The sequence below is a fragment of the Pteropus medius genome, unplaced genomic scaffold (genome assembly GCF_902729225.1).
Source record: "Pteropus medius unplaced genomic scaffold, Ma_sr-lr_union100, whole genome shotgun sequence".
Classification (NCBI taxonomy): domain Eukaryota; kingdom Metazoa; phylum Chordata; class Mammalia; order Chiroptera; family Pteropodidae; genus Pteropus; species Pteropus medius.
The window spans coordinates 6262949-6278565 of record NW_024342469.1 but is presented as its reverse complement, the minus strand read 5'-3'; the positions used below and the strand labels follow the sequence as shown (position 1 = coordinate 6278565).

The following is a 15617-nucleotide window of genomic DNA, read 5'->3' as shown; positions in this document are numbered from 1 at the left end:
AACACCTAATAGGTTTAATATTTTTCATAAATATCTTAATGATTTCTCAGTTCTAATTTTTCTTTTTTTTTTTTAAGGTGAGGCAACCCTTAGTTGACCTCACAGATTGCAAAGACCTTGTCAGCTTACAGTCTCTTATTTATTTATTTATTTTTAAAATTTTTTTACGCCTACAGCACCTGGTCTTTCTAGGTGGTCTCCCAACCAAGTGCTAACCAGGCCCGACCCTGCTTAGCTTCCGATATCAGAAGGGATCGGGCTTGTTCAGGGTGGCATGGCCGTAGACACAGTTCTAATTTCTAATACAATAAATATTAATAGTAATAACCACATAAGCAAAAGTTCTTCAGGGTCTGCAATGATTTTTAAGAGGATAAAGAGGTTCTGATAGCAAAAAGTCTGAGAACTATTATAAACATGCCATTAAATATGAAAAACAGTAAATTAACAAACTTTATTTAACATATCATTCCTAATATTCCTTTTAGCTGATGTTATCATATCGGTGTGACATAAGCAGTTGAAAGCACCACACTATCTTTAGGTTGGCCACTGTCCTCTCCAGGAAAGTCTTTAAAAGCTAAGTAACACTATAAAGAATAAATATAGCCCATAATTAACACCGTAGAGATTTGAGACTTTTTAATGACAGGAATACTACATAGCTGATAAGGAACATCTAACAGGATGCTGAAAGGGGAAGCAAGCGCAAGTCTGGAAATGAGCTGAACATTCTGGAAATTCAGAAGCTAGTATCTTAGAATATAGGAAGCAAAATCAAGAGTGGAATGAAAAACTTTAAGGGTTAAGTCAAAGGCTTTTGTTAAGTGTATTAAGGACCATTCTAGTGACCCACTGGACAGATGTGGGGAGAGGAAGAGGAACTTCAAGGACCACTCCTTGGTTTCTGGCTTTAAGAACCAGGGTGACAAGTGTTGTCATTAAGAAGGTAAACATTGCAGGAAGAACAGTCTGGGAGCAAGAGATAATGAACTGGGGGTTGAATTAGCTAAATTTTAAGGGTCTCAAAGACTTCTATTTGAAGATGTCCAGGAGGTAACCAATTATCAGTCTGGAGTTCCAGAGATTCTAGGATATGCAGATTTGGAAGTCATTAGAACATCGCTGTATTTCCTCACCTTTAAGACAACAATGATAGTATCGTTATTTAACAGATTTTATTTGTTAGGGATAGGTGAAATCATTATTTTGCCAACAATATGTAAATGTATATAGTTTTATATTCATAATAGAATTTTCATTCTCAATAAATAATTATGAAAACAAAATAAATGCCAGAACATTTTCTATATTTTCTATTTCTTCTCATCTTTATTACCTTTATTTTTTCATTTCTTTGGGTTTATTTTGATATTATTTAACTTCTTTTCCAAACTCAATTTAAAAGTTATTATTCATTTTCCTCTAAGTATTTTAGCTCTATCTGATGTTTTTCTTCTCATTACAACTCAGTGGTTTTTAAGATATTCACAAAGTTGTATAGCTATTACCACTATATAACTCCCAAACATTTTATCAATCCAGAATAAAAACGATGCCCATTCGCAGTCACTCTCCATTCCCTCCTCCTCCGACACCTGGGCAACCACTACTCTATTTTCTGTCTCTTGCCTATTCTGGACGTTTCATGTAAAGGGAATCAAATACATGATCTTTTGTGAATGGTTTCTTTCAAGGCTCATCCAGAACGTCATTTTGTATTATGATTGGAAAATATTCTATTCTATGGTTTCACCACATTTTGTTTATCCATTCATCAGTTGATGGACTTGGGTTGTTTCTACTTTTTGTCTTTATGAATAATGCCACAATGAACATTTGTGTACAAGTTTTTGTGTGGTTGTTTTCATTTCTCTCAGAGTGGATCTGCTGGGTCATACGGTAACGGTATGTTTAACATTTTGAGAAACTAGCGAACTTTTCTATAGTAGATAAAAATTTTATATTCCCATGAGCAAAATACAAGGATTCCAATTTCTCCATATCCTTGCAACATTTATTCTGTCCTTCTGATATAGCCATCCTAGAGGGTGTGAATTGGTATCTCACTGTAGTTTTGATTTGCATTCCCCTGATGGCTAATGCTGTCAGCATCTTTTTATGTATTTTTAGGCTACTTGTATATCTTCACTGAAGAAATGTCTATCGTTTGTCTATTTTGTCACTGGGTTATTTGCCTTTCTATTATTGAGTTGTAAGCATTCTTTATATATTCTGGATACTAGACTTTTATCAGATAAATGATTTACAAAGATGTCTTCCCATTCTATTGTTCTCACTTTCTTGAAAGTGTCTTTGAAGCACAAGATTTTTAATTTGGAGGAAGTCCCGTTTACATATTTTTTATTTTATTACTTGTGCTTTTGATGGCATATCTAAAAAACCATTGCCTAATCCAAGGTAATGAATATTTACGCCTATGTTTTCATTTAAGAGTTTTGTAGTTTTAGCTCTTACATTTAGGTCTGTGGTTCATTTTGAATTAATTTTTGTATATGGTGTTAAGTAGGGATCCAACTTCATTCTTTTGCATGTGGACATCCAATCGTCCCTGCAGCATTTATTAAAAAGACTATTTTTCCCTCACTGATGTGTCTTGGCACCCTTGTCAAAAATCAACTAAATGCAAATTTAAAGGTTTATTTTTTGGACTCTCAATTCGAGTCCATTGATTTGTCTATTCTAACGCTATGCCACACTCTCTTGATTACTGTAGCTCTTACTAAGTTTAAAATTTTGGAAATATTAATCCTCCAACCTTGTTCATTTTCAAGATTGTTTTGGCAATTCTGGGTCCTTTGCATTTTCATATGAATTTTAGAATCAGCTTATCAATTTCTGCCAAAAACAAAACAAAAAAACAAGTCACCAAATTTAACCATTTCCAAATTAATTATTTACCCTCAAAGGATGAAAAATAGTCAAAAAATTTCAATGCCAGTTCCAAAGTCAATTTCCAGAGGGGAATCCAGAAATGGTTGAGTCACAGAAGCACTACTGAAATCTGTGGACAGCATCTCCTGATGGAGAACATGGCATTACTAAAAGAAAAACAACTAAAATACATTTTCAGATCTTGAGCTAATGAAATCCAAGGGCTGAAAGCCACTTAGTGTGGCTTTCATATTCAAAAATGTTATTCACCTAATCCAGAGTTAATAAAAGTTTTTCTCTTCATATAAAAATCAAGCTAACTCTCACACCTAGACTGACAGATATACAAGTTAAAAAGGTCTAATGGATAACACACCTGAATGTCTAAGAAAAAGAACATGGGTTTTGGAATAAAACAAACCAAGGTTCAGGTTCCAGCTATAATTCATACTCTGTAGTAATTTAAATCTCCATGCCTCAATTTCCTCATTTGTAATTTTTGGGTCCAAAACTTAACTGTCAGTGTTGCCATGAGGAATGAGAATTAACTTATGGAAAGCAAGTAGCATCATACCACGCATACAGTTGGCACTCAACAAATGTTGGTTCCTATATATCCTTTTCAAAGCATCTTTTAGCAGTAGGACTCAATATTTAATCAGGGCTCTAAAATCAGTAATGATTACTTAAGTTCCTTCCAAAAGAGCAATTGTTATTTAGTACAAAATAAAGAATAACTGCTCTTTCAGAAGGAGCTTCAAGAAGGCAGGAGAGTCACCAGTGTAAACTACTACAAAGAAAGCAGGTAAAGAAGAAAGGCAGTCTCTAGACCAGATCGGTATGGTTCTGTGACAAGACAGGGCAGAGCGAGTCTGAGAGATGAAGGGATGCAAACATTGGAGAAAGATTAAAGCTATAGAAAAGAGGAGCAAAGTCCCAAAAAATAATTGGAGTTGGGTGACGGGCGTGGATCAAAATTAAAGGTAGCAGAGACTAGATCCATCTGTTTCCTGAAACAAGCAGAATGCAGGGAAATATGATTCTGTAACTGGAATTGATTCTGTAATTGGGAAAAAACCAGAAAGTGAGAAAGCTCATCCCAAGTAGCCTCCATATTATCTACAGTAAAAGAGGAGATCTGTAACAAGTCAAGGGAATTGGTAGAGCTGGCCAGACGAAAGAAAATTTCAATTCCAAAGATTTTCTAAAACTGGGTACAAATACTGTATTTGCAAGAATATATCTGAAAAAGAAATGAATAATTATAGTCTTACTACACTATTCCAAGCAGGTGCTCCACAAGTGTTACCACATTTACTTCTCAGGACAACCCAGTAAGTGAAATGTTATTGTCTCCATTTTTATAAAAAGTTAGAAAAACGATTACAATAAGACTGCATAAAAACCTTGAAGACTGATTTTTGAAGTCTTTATAATGACATGATATAGCAGATATCTGATGTTTTGGGCCACATAGCACCATTCCCTTTTCCTAATGACAGACTGACCTTGGTAGGGTGCACATGACCTTGGTAGGATGGTAAATCCAGGTGCCCATCCTCCATCTGTTACAGTCAAGGGGTGGGCACATACCTTGAGCATGGCTAATAGGGGCTCTCCCGAGTCTTTGAATCTTGAGCAGAATGATATAGGGGCAAAGAAACAGAGACAAAATTCCAGTGACAGATTCCAGTGGCGGTGCCCAAAAGACATCCTCCAGTTTTTGCTTCAGGAATCTTTTTGGAGCCTGTTCTTTCTTACTTCAAGTCTGCAGCCTCCCCACTGATCCTGAGAGCTCCCAAAGAGCCTGCCAATAAACTTCCTTTTTGTTAAATCACTCAAAGTCTGTTTCTCCAGCCTGTAACCAGAGAACCCTAACTGATACACATGGGGAAATGCTTTATATTCTGAAACAAATGCATTAATAAAATTAAAAAAAAAAAGACCAAGATATGAAACTCTATACCAGTTATATAAACAAAAAAAACTATTCATAAATGCCTATTTATATATAAACACAGAGATACAACCACATTTTGAGAAACACTGTTTCTGATAAACTTTACCCCAAACATCTTTGCATTGTATGTGAGACTCTCCAACTTCATATTCTTCTACTCTCTCCCATCTTTTACACTAGCTAGGTCAAAATGAACTTGAAGTTCCCTGAATGCTGACTTACACATTAGGGACTTTGAATATGCTTTCTCTTCTCAAAGTTTCCTATTGCCCTCGTAGTTCATTTTCCTTAGCAAATTCCTACTTTTCCTTCAAGACCAAGTCTAAATATGTCAACCTTGGGGTTTCCCAATCACCTTCACAGAGGCAGCCCACCTCTTTTCCCTTGGTACTACCAGGAGCCTTGTCCACGCTTCTACTATACACCTAAGAAGAGCTTCTTGAGGACAGGGACTTGCACTGACCTTTATATCCAGAAGGCCTTGTACTGCAAATCAACAAGTTACTCTATTTGGTTCCTATTTCTAAAAGGCAGGCACTTTGTTTATATGGTAAAAAAAATCCAGTAATGTTAGGTGTGTGAGCTAGTTAGATAGTGTGCCTAATTTTTTCTTCTGATACCAATGAGAAAAAAGTGTTCTGAATAAGCCTTCTTACAGAGTTCTAAGGATAGGTGTGCCTCGACTCTGAGTCACGGAGCAATAATAGGTGGAATAGAAGGAGAAAGGAGGACTCTTCTGTATTTCTGTATGATTTGAATTTTTTAATAATCAGCATTTATTCAATGAAATGCAATTCTTTTAAAACACAAATTATGCATTAAAAAAACATTTAAAATTAACAATAGGGAAAAAAGAAGTTTTCTGAAAGTTACTAATTATTTGCATTACAATTCCAAAATCAGCATCTAAACGCTCCAGACAATTCCAAATAATCTGTTTTCAAATTCTAGACTGACAAAATCTCTTTTAATTATAAACGTACGTTTCTACGAATAAAATCTATCTTTCAAAACTAATCTAATGAGAACCAAAAATGTAAAATTATAATCTAATTATACTCACAATTTTTGAGAATTTATATATGAGGCTATTACTTGTATCATATAATAGTCATCAATTAGAAAGATAGCATTGTCTTGAAATAGTGTAATTCTGGTTTTCTGTACTCATCTCATAGTATGCTACAAAACACTCAAAATCACTCATTTGTTTATTCTGATTTTTAAAGTGTGTGTGCGCGCGCGTGTGTGTATGTATGCACAACACCACACTTGATGTGAAAGAATGTAGAACTTGGAAGTGAAAAAGCAAACATGAAATGTATCAACTCGAAAAGGTTGTAAATCAACATCTTAAACAATGATTCAACAATCCTTTAGGGAGAAGCAACTATTCTGGGCAGCCTTGGAGTTTATACAGCAGGGGAGGGTCACAGCCAGGATCCCAACCCAGACTGCCTGGATCACTTAACCACTACCCTAAGCTGACTCTCTTGATCATCTCAAAGCTTTGGCTGAACATCACACTCAGGACATTTAATTAAACATGAGCCATCACCACAATACTATACCATTAAAAGCAATGCCATTTTTCTCATCAACTGTAGTGATATTTTTGTGGTGAAATTTTTTTCCTTTGGTAGCAACCAGAATAAAGTAGGGCCTGTGTTGCGTGGTTAACCTTAACACAGAGGTTTGCAAAAAGAGGTGGGACCCACTCTTGGGCATGATAGTTAAAAATAACAAAACAATGCAAATTTTCACTCAGACTCGTGCTTGGAACAGTTACTGTTCCAAGGGGAAGCAAGAGAAAAAAAATTATTCTTACAAGTCTAATGGATAATCTAACATAGTTTATGAGAGAAGGAAAAACCATAGCAAATTCAGGGTGCATAATTTCAAGCAGAACTTTTAACGAGAAAAATATGCAACAAGGAAAGAAAATTAAAATAGAAATGTCTTTATAGGATAAAGAGAAATATATTACCTCTATTTCCAGTCACTCTTTATAGCAGGGCTCAGAAAACTATGGCCCAAGAGCCAATTCTAATCCACTGGTTTGGTAAATAGGATTTTATTGGAACACAGCCCTGCCCATTGATTTACGTATTGTCAACAGCTGCTTTCACACTCTCATAGTAGTGTTAACTAGCTGTGCCAGAGAGAGACCTTACACAAAGTCTACAAACACTTACCACCTGCCCCCTTACAGAAAAAGTTTACCAATCCTTATTTTATTTATTTTATAACACTTAACACTATCTAAAATTTTTTTTTCTCATTTACTCAACTATTATCTTTCTCTCCCATTAGAATGCAAACTTCCTGAAGAAAAATACTTTGTTCTCCACTCTATTTTTAGCATCTGAAATAGTGCATGACACATAGAAACCACTCAATAAGGGTGCTGAATGAATGGCATTTATTAAGAGAAAAAAAGAACAAACATTTCTCATTCTCTTAGATGCACTCCAACAATTCACCCCACTTCTTCTCAACTGGATTTTTCATGTTGCATTGATAAATCCGGTTCATTCTTAGTCCTCATTTGATCCCACCCAGTTGATCTATACCCTTCTCCATGACTTTCAGAACACCACACTCTCTTAGTTTTCCTCCTGTCCTACTGGTCTCTCCTTAGCTTCTTTTGCTGATGCTATCTCATCTCCCTAACTCTTAATGTCAGCATGCTCCAAGGCTCGGTCTCTGAGACTTTTCTCTCAGTCCACACTCATTTTCTTAGTGAGTTCATCTAGTCTCATGACTACTCTTAGGCATTTCAAACTTAACTAGTCCAAAACCAAAACCAAACTCCTCTTTTCCCCAAAAATCTGATCCTTCACAGTCTTCATCATCTCAGTAAATGGGAACATCATCCTTCGAGTTATTCAAGCCAAAAATTCTCGGGAGTCAACCAATCCTCATTTTGTTACAACCCATATCCAATCCACCATCAAACCTTGGTGGCTCTATTTTATAAACGTATTGCAGGTTGATGATCACTTCTCCCCACATCCACTGCTACCATCCTGATCCAAGCCACTATCACCTCTTGCCTGAGATGATGTAATAGCTCCCTGACACGTTTCCCTGCTTTCACCCTTCTTCTCTTACAGTGTGCTCTCAACAGCCAGGGTGATCATGTTTAAAACGTAAATTGGCAAGTTGCTGCACGCTCTAAACCTCTAATAACTAGCCAGCTCTCTTTCCCACTCAGAGTTAAAGTCTCACACAATTCGGTCCCCTGAAACCTATTTCCCTCTTTGTTCCCCCCACTCCAGAAACATTGGCCCTCCATGCCCTTCCTAGAGAATGTCAAGCAAGCTTCCAATTCAGCATCTTTACACTGGCTGAAAGGCTCTTCTGGTTTAATGAATGAACGAAGATTCTTGAATCAGGCACTTATATGAACTATGTATGGTGTCACCTAATTCTCATAACTCTGTGAGGCAGGTATCGATAACCCCACTTTATAGATTAGGAAGGTGAGGTTTATAGGCCACCTATCTAACAAACAATGGAGTTTAGAGTTCAGCCTCGATTAGTCTGCACAGAACATGAAGTTTCAGTGAGTTCTAGGAGGGCTAAAAAGAAAGGGATTAGTGATATTCCTCTGAAGTCACAGTAATTAAAACTGCTACAGGTGAATGTTGACAGCTAGAGGGCATAAGAAAGGGCAGTCAGAGAAATAAGATGCGAACCAGAAGAGGAAGTTACCAAGCCAAGAGTAGACTGTTTCAAGAAAAAGACAGTGATGTCAAATGGAACTGAGATATCCAGAAGCCCAAGAACCAAGCACCTACCTCACAGTAAACCACACCTGTAGTAGACAGCAACTCTGATCCTGATTAAAAAATTTAAAAAGATGTATCTTCTCCTACCAATAATACTGGCAGGAAATATCCCATAGGTAGTCACTTCCACTTGCCCGCAGCAAGTGTGTGAAAATAAGAAGCAGTTAAGCAAGTGAATAAGCAATACAACATCATACCTTGGTTTTCTTCTGATCTATTGAAAAGTTGTGTGTGAGCATGGGATAGGAGGAAGATTGGACTTCAAATTTCAGAAGACAAAAAAAAAAAAAAATTAAATTCTGCCCGATTCCCTGTGGGTATGCGAGACATTTGTCTATATCCCCGATATTCTCTAAGAGGCCAAAGCGGTAGCCAGGGGTAGAGGGTCTGAGTGTCGGCCTCTACCCCAAATTCTTCCAGCAACTTCTCACTTAATGCCCCATTCCTCTCTGTCCCAACACGATGTCCCTCTCATCCCCATCCCCCAGCTGTATCCTAGGAAGTGACCCCAGAGAAATCCCACACCCCGCAGCGGCCCGGGAGCGAAGACCCTGCCTCACCACGGCTCCGGCCACGGCGTGGACCAGGTTTTCGTAGGACAGCACAGAAGCCATTGGTGCGGTTCCCCTCAGACCCAGTCACACTTTTCCCGCAGGAGCCGCAGCCATCCGAGTGAGGAAAAAAACCCGGAGTCTCCGGCGGGAGCGTCGCAAGCTCCACCCTCACGCCCGCCTCCTCCAGAACAACCACTTCCGGGTCGCAGGGCGGGAAGACGGGAAAGCGGGTCCGGGAACGCCCCCTTGGCTCTGATTGGCTCCCGGTGAGTGCGCGGGGCGGAGCAGCGAGGTGCTGGCCCCACCAAGCGAAGAGGTCCGACAGCCTGAAAGCCCGTAATTGGTCCTCGCGTTTCCAAGACCTGGCCAGTCGTGCTCCGACTTAAGAAACACTGGTAACTTTAGAAGGCCTAGATGGCTTCCCTCTTCTCCACTTTCCTCGTAACTCAAGCTGGTGACAGGCAAGAAAAGGGACTCAAATCTTCCTGTTTCTTAGCTTGTATTTTCTCCCAAGTATTTTGAAAGTCACATTTTGGTCAAGAGGAAATATGTTGATTGGGCAAGGTTCTGCCTCAGAAAAAGCCTGGAGTGTGTGGGAAGAGCAGCACTTGAGCTTCAGGTCACAATGATCAGATGCAGGTGGGTACATAATCCTTGGCAACTGGGAAAGTCATTTAACCTCTTGGTGTCCTTCTTTGCCTAATGAGTGATAATACAGTACTAACGACTTCACTTGCTTTAAGGATTACAAAAGCTAATTTATGTAGACGTACTTGATAAAATACTTAAGAAAAAAAAATTGTTTCCATGTTGCAGGGTGAACCTACACAGGACTAGAGAAATTACAGTTCAAACCTAGCAGTGTAAGTTATATCGTGAAAGACAATATTTTGAGCTCCAGCTTCATTACTGGGGTACCAATGTCACATGTCTGCCAGTTTCTGTACCAGCAAGTTTACTTGTATAATACTCTCACTGGTAATTCATGAGTGTTTACTGCATGCCAGGCTCAGTGCTTTATGCCCTTTATCACATTTACTCCCCAGGAGAGGGCCTTAACAGTTTACCTGGTGATGTTTTCACAAAATTTGCAGAAAATATTTTAATTGCCATTGTTTAAGATCACTTTCCACTTAAGCTCCCCTTCATTTAGGGTGGTGCTATAGTGACCACAAGCTAAGGGAAAGGTGAATTGGGGAAACAGAGTGGATTTAGTGGTATCTGTTTAAATGTAAGGTTAAGTTACTGTTAGACATCCTGCTGTAGGAGTGGCTTCCAGGAATACCCCCACTACAAACTTGGGTCATGACTGTCAAGGCATAGATCCAAAAGGCTAATGAAGATAGAATTCTGGCACTGCGACATAAGAGACATCGGGTCTATTGTAAAATTTATGCAGAAGATTCTGTTCTTGTTGACTCCTGATCAAATTGGAAGCTCTCGACAAGAATATACTGGATTATGTAGTTTTATAAACACTTTATGAATGAATGTTTTCCCTTTATGAAGGTAATTAAACACAATAGAATTTTTCAGAATTCCCATTTGTAGGGCATTCTAGAGCAGATAGCATGTCCAACATTAAAAAATATTTTGATCAAGATGGAATTATCTTCCTACTCTTCTGAAAACAATGCAAAGTTGTCATATAATGAGTATGAATCGAAAAATGTAGCAATTACATAGGTACACCAGGTATTAAATGGAACTTTGTAGTTCTGATGTAGGTACATCACTTAAGTGGAACTTTGAAGTCGTATTACCAATTTTTAAAAAGGACATTTTTGCTTGTTTTAAATATTCACTTTTACATCTAATATTCACAATTACATATTTTTCATAGAGGGCTCCCTAAATTATAGAAGCATCAACATAAAAAATTCAGTGTCTTTGTTTACTGTCGCGATCTGCACAACTAGAGGGTTAACCTGAGTGAGGGCGATGGAGGATTAAGAAAAACACAGAGACAGTATATACAAAAGCTGGGGCCAAGTGAGACACTGCACTCTGATGGAGATACAGTGACTTCGAAGCAAGCTCAGCACATTTATTATATACACCTAAAGGTCAAGGACGGGGTGGAAGTCTTCTTCTCGGGACTTGAAACTTGCTGGCAACAATAATCTCCCAAAAGCCTGTCTGTATACTATGGGGTTATCTGTGCTAACCCACAAGCTATTGTTTGCTTCTCTGCCCTTGGCACATTGCAACACAGTTAAGCATGGCTTTGCAACACAGATCCAGCTCTCTATAGTTTACACCAATGCCATCAGCACAAAATGAATTAAAGGAACCAAGCCAGAATTGATTCATGTATGGTGGTTCTACCTGGTCATATTTTCACAAAATTTGTAGAAAAACATGTTAATCACCAGTGGTTAAGATCTCTATTCGCTGCAGCCCGACATAGCCTAGTGACCTGAGTGAACCATCAAGGGCATCCAAATCATATATACCTAGATTTTCAGGGAGCCATTTATTTTATTTGCCTCCTTGATACTTCGGCTCTGCTAAAGAGTTCATAGTTTTAAAATTAGGATTTCACCTAAGAATGTCAAAATGTTACTTTATAGGCCATACCACCCTGAACACACCTAATCTCGTTTGATCTTGGAAGCTAAGCAGACTCAGGTCTGGTTAGTACTTGGATGAGAAACCACCTAGGAAGATCGGGTGCTGTAGGTGTAAAAAAAAAAAATCGTGATTTACACTCCCACCAGCACTACACAAAAGGTCTAATTGCCAAGATATTTAAAACGTTTGCCAATTTGACATGCCACATTGTTTTAACTTTGCCCGTTTGTTACAGCTATTATTGATACTTGTTGCTGATTTACTTTAGGATAGTTTCCTTCCCAGACTTTTAAGACTGTTGTATTGGTTGTAAATATTGGTTTATAGTGAACTTTAGAAATTACACCATAAAACTTTTTTTCCTATGTTAATTTTAATTAAAATACTTTATATGACATTAGGGTATCAAATGTCCTCTCAGATCTGTTGATATATTTTGATGTGCTGTCAGATTCTATTTGCTATATTTTTAGTTTTGGCCATCTGTATTCATGAGAATTGGTCTATTCTTCATTCGGAAGATGTATATTGAACATTTGTTCTGTCATGTATTATTCGTCTGGGTGCTGAGGTCATAGTATTTAAGGGTAAACATCCCTGTCCTTATAGAGTTTACATCCAGGAGAAAATCTCTCTCTTCTTTGGTTAATATCTTTATTGGGTTTGACGTTAGAATAATGTTTTCTTCCAAGTTAACCAGAGAAATGTTCATCTTTTCCCTAGAAATGGAATAGTCAGTTCTTTCAATTATGGCTATGGACCCATCTGCTGTTTGTTGATGCCTTTGTGAACAGTAGAATTTTAATCTCCTTTCCAATTTTATGGTGATTGGAATATTTGAGTTTCCATTTTTACTTAGATCAGTTTAAAGAATTTTGCAACTAAAAGCATTACATGTTTTGAAAGCATTTTGAACAAATCAATATTTTCTTGTAATTCTTTTAACTGCTCCTACATCCAGGGTTCTATTTCTTTTCTCAACTCTAATATTGCTCAATTTTTGCTTTTTCTTATTCAAGAGCCCAATGAGAATTTTTTTCTCTCCAAAGAACCAGTTTGTAGTTTTTTTATCCTATTGTCTCGAGGTGGCCTTTTCTGTCCCCCACTGTAGAACTTTTGTTCTAGACTTCAGGTCAGGTGACTCCCAATGATGGCTAATAGGTAGTTTAGTTATAATTTTAGTGTGGCTATTAACAGGGAGGCAAGCACGGCATTTACCTACTCCGCCATCTTGACCAGAAGCCCTCAAAACTAGTTTTACCTTGTCCCTATTATTGGGCCTGTCACAAATGGACCAAGCATGTCAATTATGCTATGTCCCTATTAGGAAAAACCCGTTGGATAAGCACATCAGCACAAGTGATCTGTGATATTCCTTATTAACCAATCCTCTTCAAATGTATATTTTAGTTTGAATTTTTTAATGCTAACAATTCTGCAGGAAGTAACACGGTAGAGAGGGGCAGAAGAGCACAGAAGTTAGACCTTTGAAGCTACGAGCTTGGTGAGAATCCCAGCTCCACAAATCAGGGGTTATCCTGGAGAATCAAGTGCTTCAGTTTCCTCACCTGTATTAAAATGGACAGAATGCTTATGGTCATCAGAATTGAGTCAATACTTGCAAACTGATTACAAAGTGCTTGGCACAAAGTAGGTACTTACCTGATATATGTGCCTACCTTGGGTACATTACTTTTAGATAGGAGCAAATCTCTAAAATACAAGTTGTTTCTCCCTGTGTCCCATTAGGCCAGTATTTCGTAGTGTGGCAGACTGCTTCTCCAGGTCCTTTCTCCATTTCTTCTGTGGTACTAACTTTTTTGGGCACTGTGACCACACAGATACGGACTAGCACTTTGTAGCTTACCTTGCAGCTACATATGGTCTCAAGACAAAAGAAAAAGCTAACAGGAAAGGACCAAAAGTGATAAAATGCTAATTCCACGTATTAGCCTCAGGATTTCAGCATGTGCTTCCCTGGAACCCTCTCCTGTTAACTCAGATGTGCACCAGAGCAAGCCCTCAGACTCAGACATGGAAGCTACGGTCTCAGTACAGCAAAACTGCTTACTTCTGGACTGCCACCTGAAAGGAAACTAAAACTGTTTTACTTAGGCTAATGTATTTTTGTGGGTCCTTGTTAACAGCATTTTTATAATCTGAAGCCTATGTGCCCAGTAAATAATTTGAGTCCTAGACACAGAAACAGAACATATGCCGGGGTAAAAAGGGGGAGGAGAGTCAATATGCAGTTTGAAACCATACTTTATTTTTAATGTAGCTAGAAATATCCAGTAACTATGTATTTTTAAGCAGAAAAAACTCCTTTACTTTTCCTTCTTACAGCATTATTAGCACAAGAACATTTGCTTAGAAATGATATTTTCTATGAAAATGAAGAATGTATTTTGTATTTGTGGAACATAAAAATCTAAAAGCACAGGACACATTTTCCGAAAACCAATTTTACTTTTACCCATTTATGGTAATATTTGCAGTTAGAATGTACTTAGATAATGTATAGTTAAGTAAATCAAATCAAATAAAAAATCCAGAAGCAACTGGTCTTCTTGAGTTATTCACAGCGTACATTGGAAATTTTGAGAAAGAACACACATCAACAAAAAGAACTCTGGCAAGCTCAAACGCAAGTTTATATGCTGAGTATTTTTAAAGGGTTTAAAAAGCATGCTCGATTAGCATACAGCTTTTTCCTCACTTATATAACAGATGCATTTCTATCTGCTTGTGTACAGCAAAGGGTTAGAATCTGAATCAACTTATGATTTCAGAGATGTGTTATTTCAAAAATGTATTCCATGGATTTTATTTCACTGCTCCTACCACTGATTCTTCAAATAAGCAAAGTACAGAGGGTCTCATCCCTTGAAACTGCTTTTAATTTTAACTGAAAGACAGGAAGAAGCCTAGAAATACCTGCTACAGTGCCTGGACTTAGTCTTATTTAATATAGTTATTGAATGTGCAACAAAAATTTATCGTTTTATCCTTGGAGAGGAAAGGAGAGAAAGTGGAAATACGGTTGCAGTTATTTAAGAGGTGAATAGGAGAACAATGAATCATAATGCCAACGACTCCACAATGAACCATGGATTTCAATTTTATAATTCATGTTGGATCAAGAAGTTAGGTTCCCCTCTATGTATCGCCATTAATTCAAAACTCACTCTCTCCAAAATACAAAGAAGACCAAACACCACAGGGAATCCCTCCTTCCAACATTTTCTGATATGTCATCAAAGTAGAAATCTCATATTCAAATATGAAATCTCTTGGCCAAGTAAGAAACTACAGCTGTTATGTCATTATATGTTACATGTTAAATTAAACCCAGCATTAAATATGCTTGCACAATTATGCTGTGAATGAAGATAGCAGTGATGATGCTAGCAGAAAAGGACTCTCTTTAGCCCAAGATGAGATAGTGGGAAAAAGAAGTGAAAACAAGTAGAAAGCTAACAAAGAGTTGAGCATTTTCTAACCAGGAAAAGTAACTTAAAATATAGACTTATATATAAAAAGAAAAGTATTCCTTTATTTCCCCTATGTGGAAATAATATGAAACATTTATTTTATATATCAGACAACGGAGCTAAGTAATCCAACTCTATGCAGCATTATAAAAATCATCCCTTTACCACAGTGTAAGATTAAATGCATCCACACAAGGGTTCATGTTATATAAAATGTAAGATTGCTGCTGCCCTGCCAAGTACTTCCAGTCCCTACCCAGGTCCTGCTGCAATACTGGTGGTCCCAGTAGTTTTAGTGAAATAAATCATTTTTGAAAAAATAAAGCATTTGAAAAGACAACTCAAA

General features: G+C 37.5%; 1 protein-coding gene, 2 long non-coding RNA genes and 1 pseudogene across 4 annotated transcripts in view; 1 reads left to right on the top strand and 3 right to left on the bottom strand.

Annotated features, from left to right (window-relative positions):
• Positions 1-9382, bottom strand: part of SLC25A17 (solute carrier family 25 member 17) — a 46297-nt gene extending 36915 nt beyond the window's left edge. The window contains exon 1 of one of the 2 annotated variants that reach the window (XM_039863374.1): positions 9210-9382. In XM_039863374.1, coding sequence (XP_039719308.1) covers positions 9210-9263 — 54 coding nt within the window. In that variant the 5' untranslated portion in view covers positions 9264-9382. The remainder of the gene's footprint in view (positions 1-9209) is intronic. The other variant, XM_039863373.1, reaches the window with a different exon arrangement.
• Positions 168-286, bottom strand: LOC120603066 (uncharacterized; annotated as a pseudogene).
• A 102-nt stretch (positions 9383-9484) lies between the features above and the next one.
• LOC120602979 (uncharacterized) lies at positions 9485-15576 on the top strand. The gene is made up of 2 exons (XR_005652929.1): positions 9485-9842; positions 13219-15576. It is a non-coding gene; the product is annotated as an uncharacterized LOC120602979 (long non-coding RNA).
• LOC120602980 (uncharacterized) lies at positions 11176-13625 on the bottom strand. The gene is made up of 2 exons (XR_005652930.1): positions 13457-13625; positions 11176-13345 (listed from the first exon to the last, which is right to left on the bottom strand). It is a non-coding gene; the product is annotated as an uncharacterized LOC120602980 (long non-coding RNA).
• Positions 15577-15617: the final 41 nt, after the last annotated feature.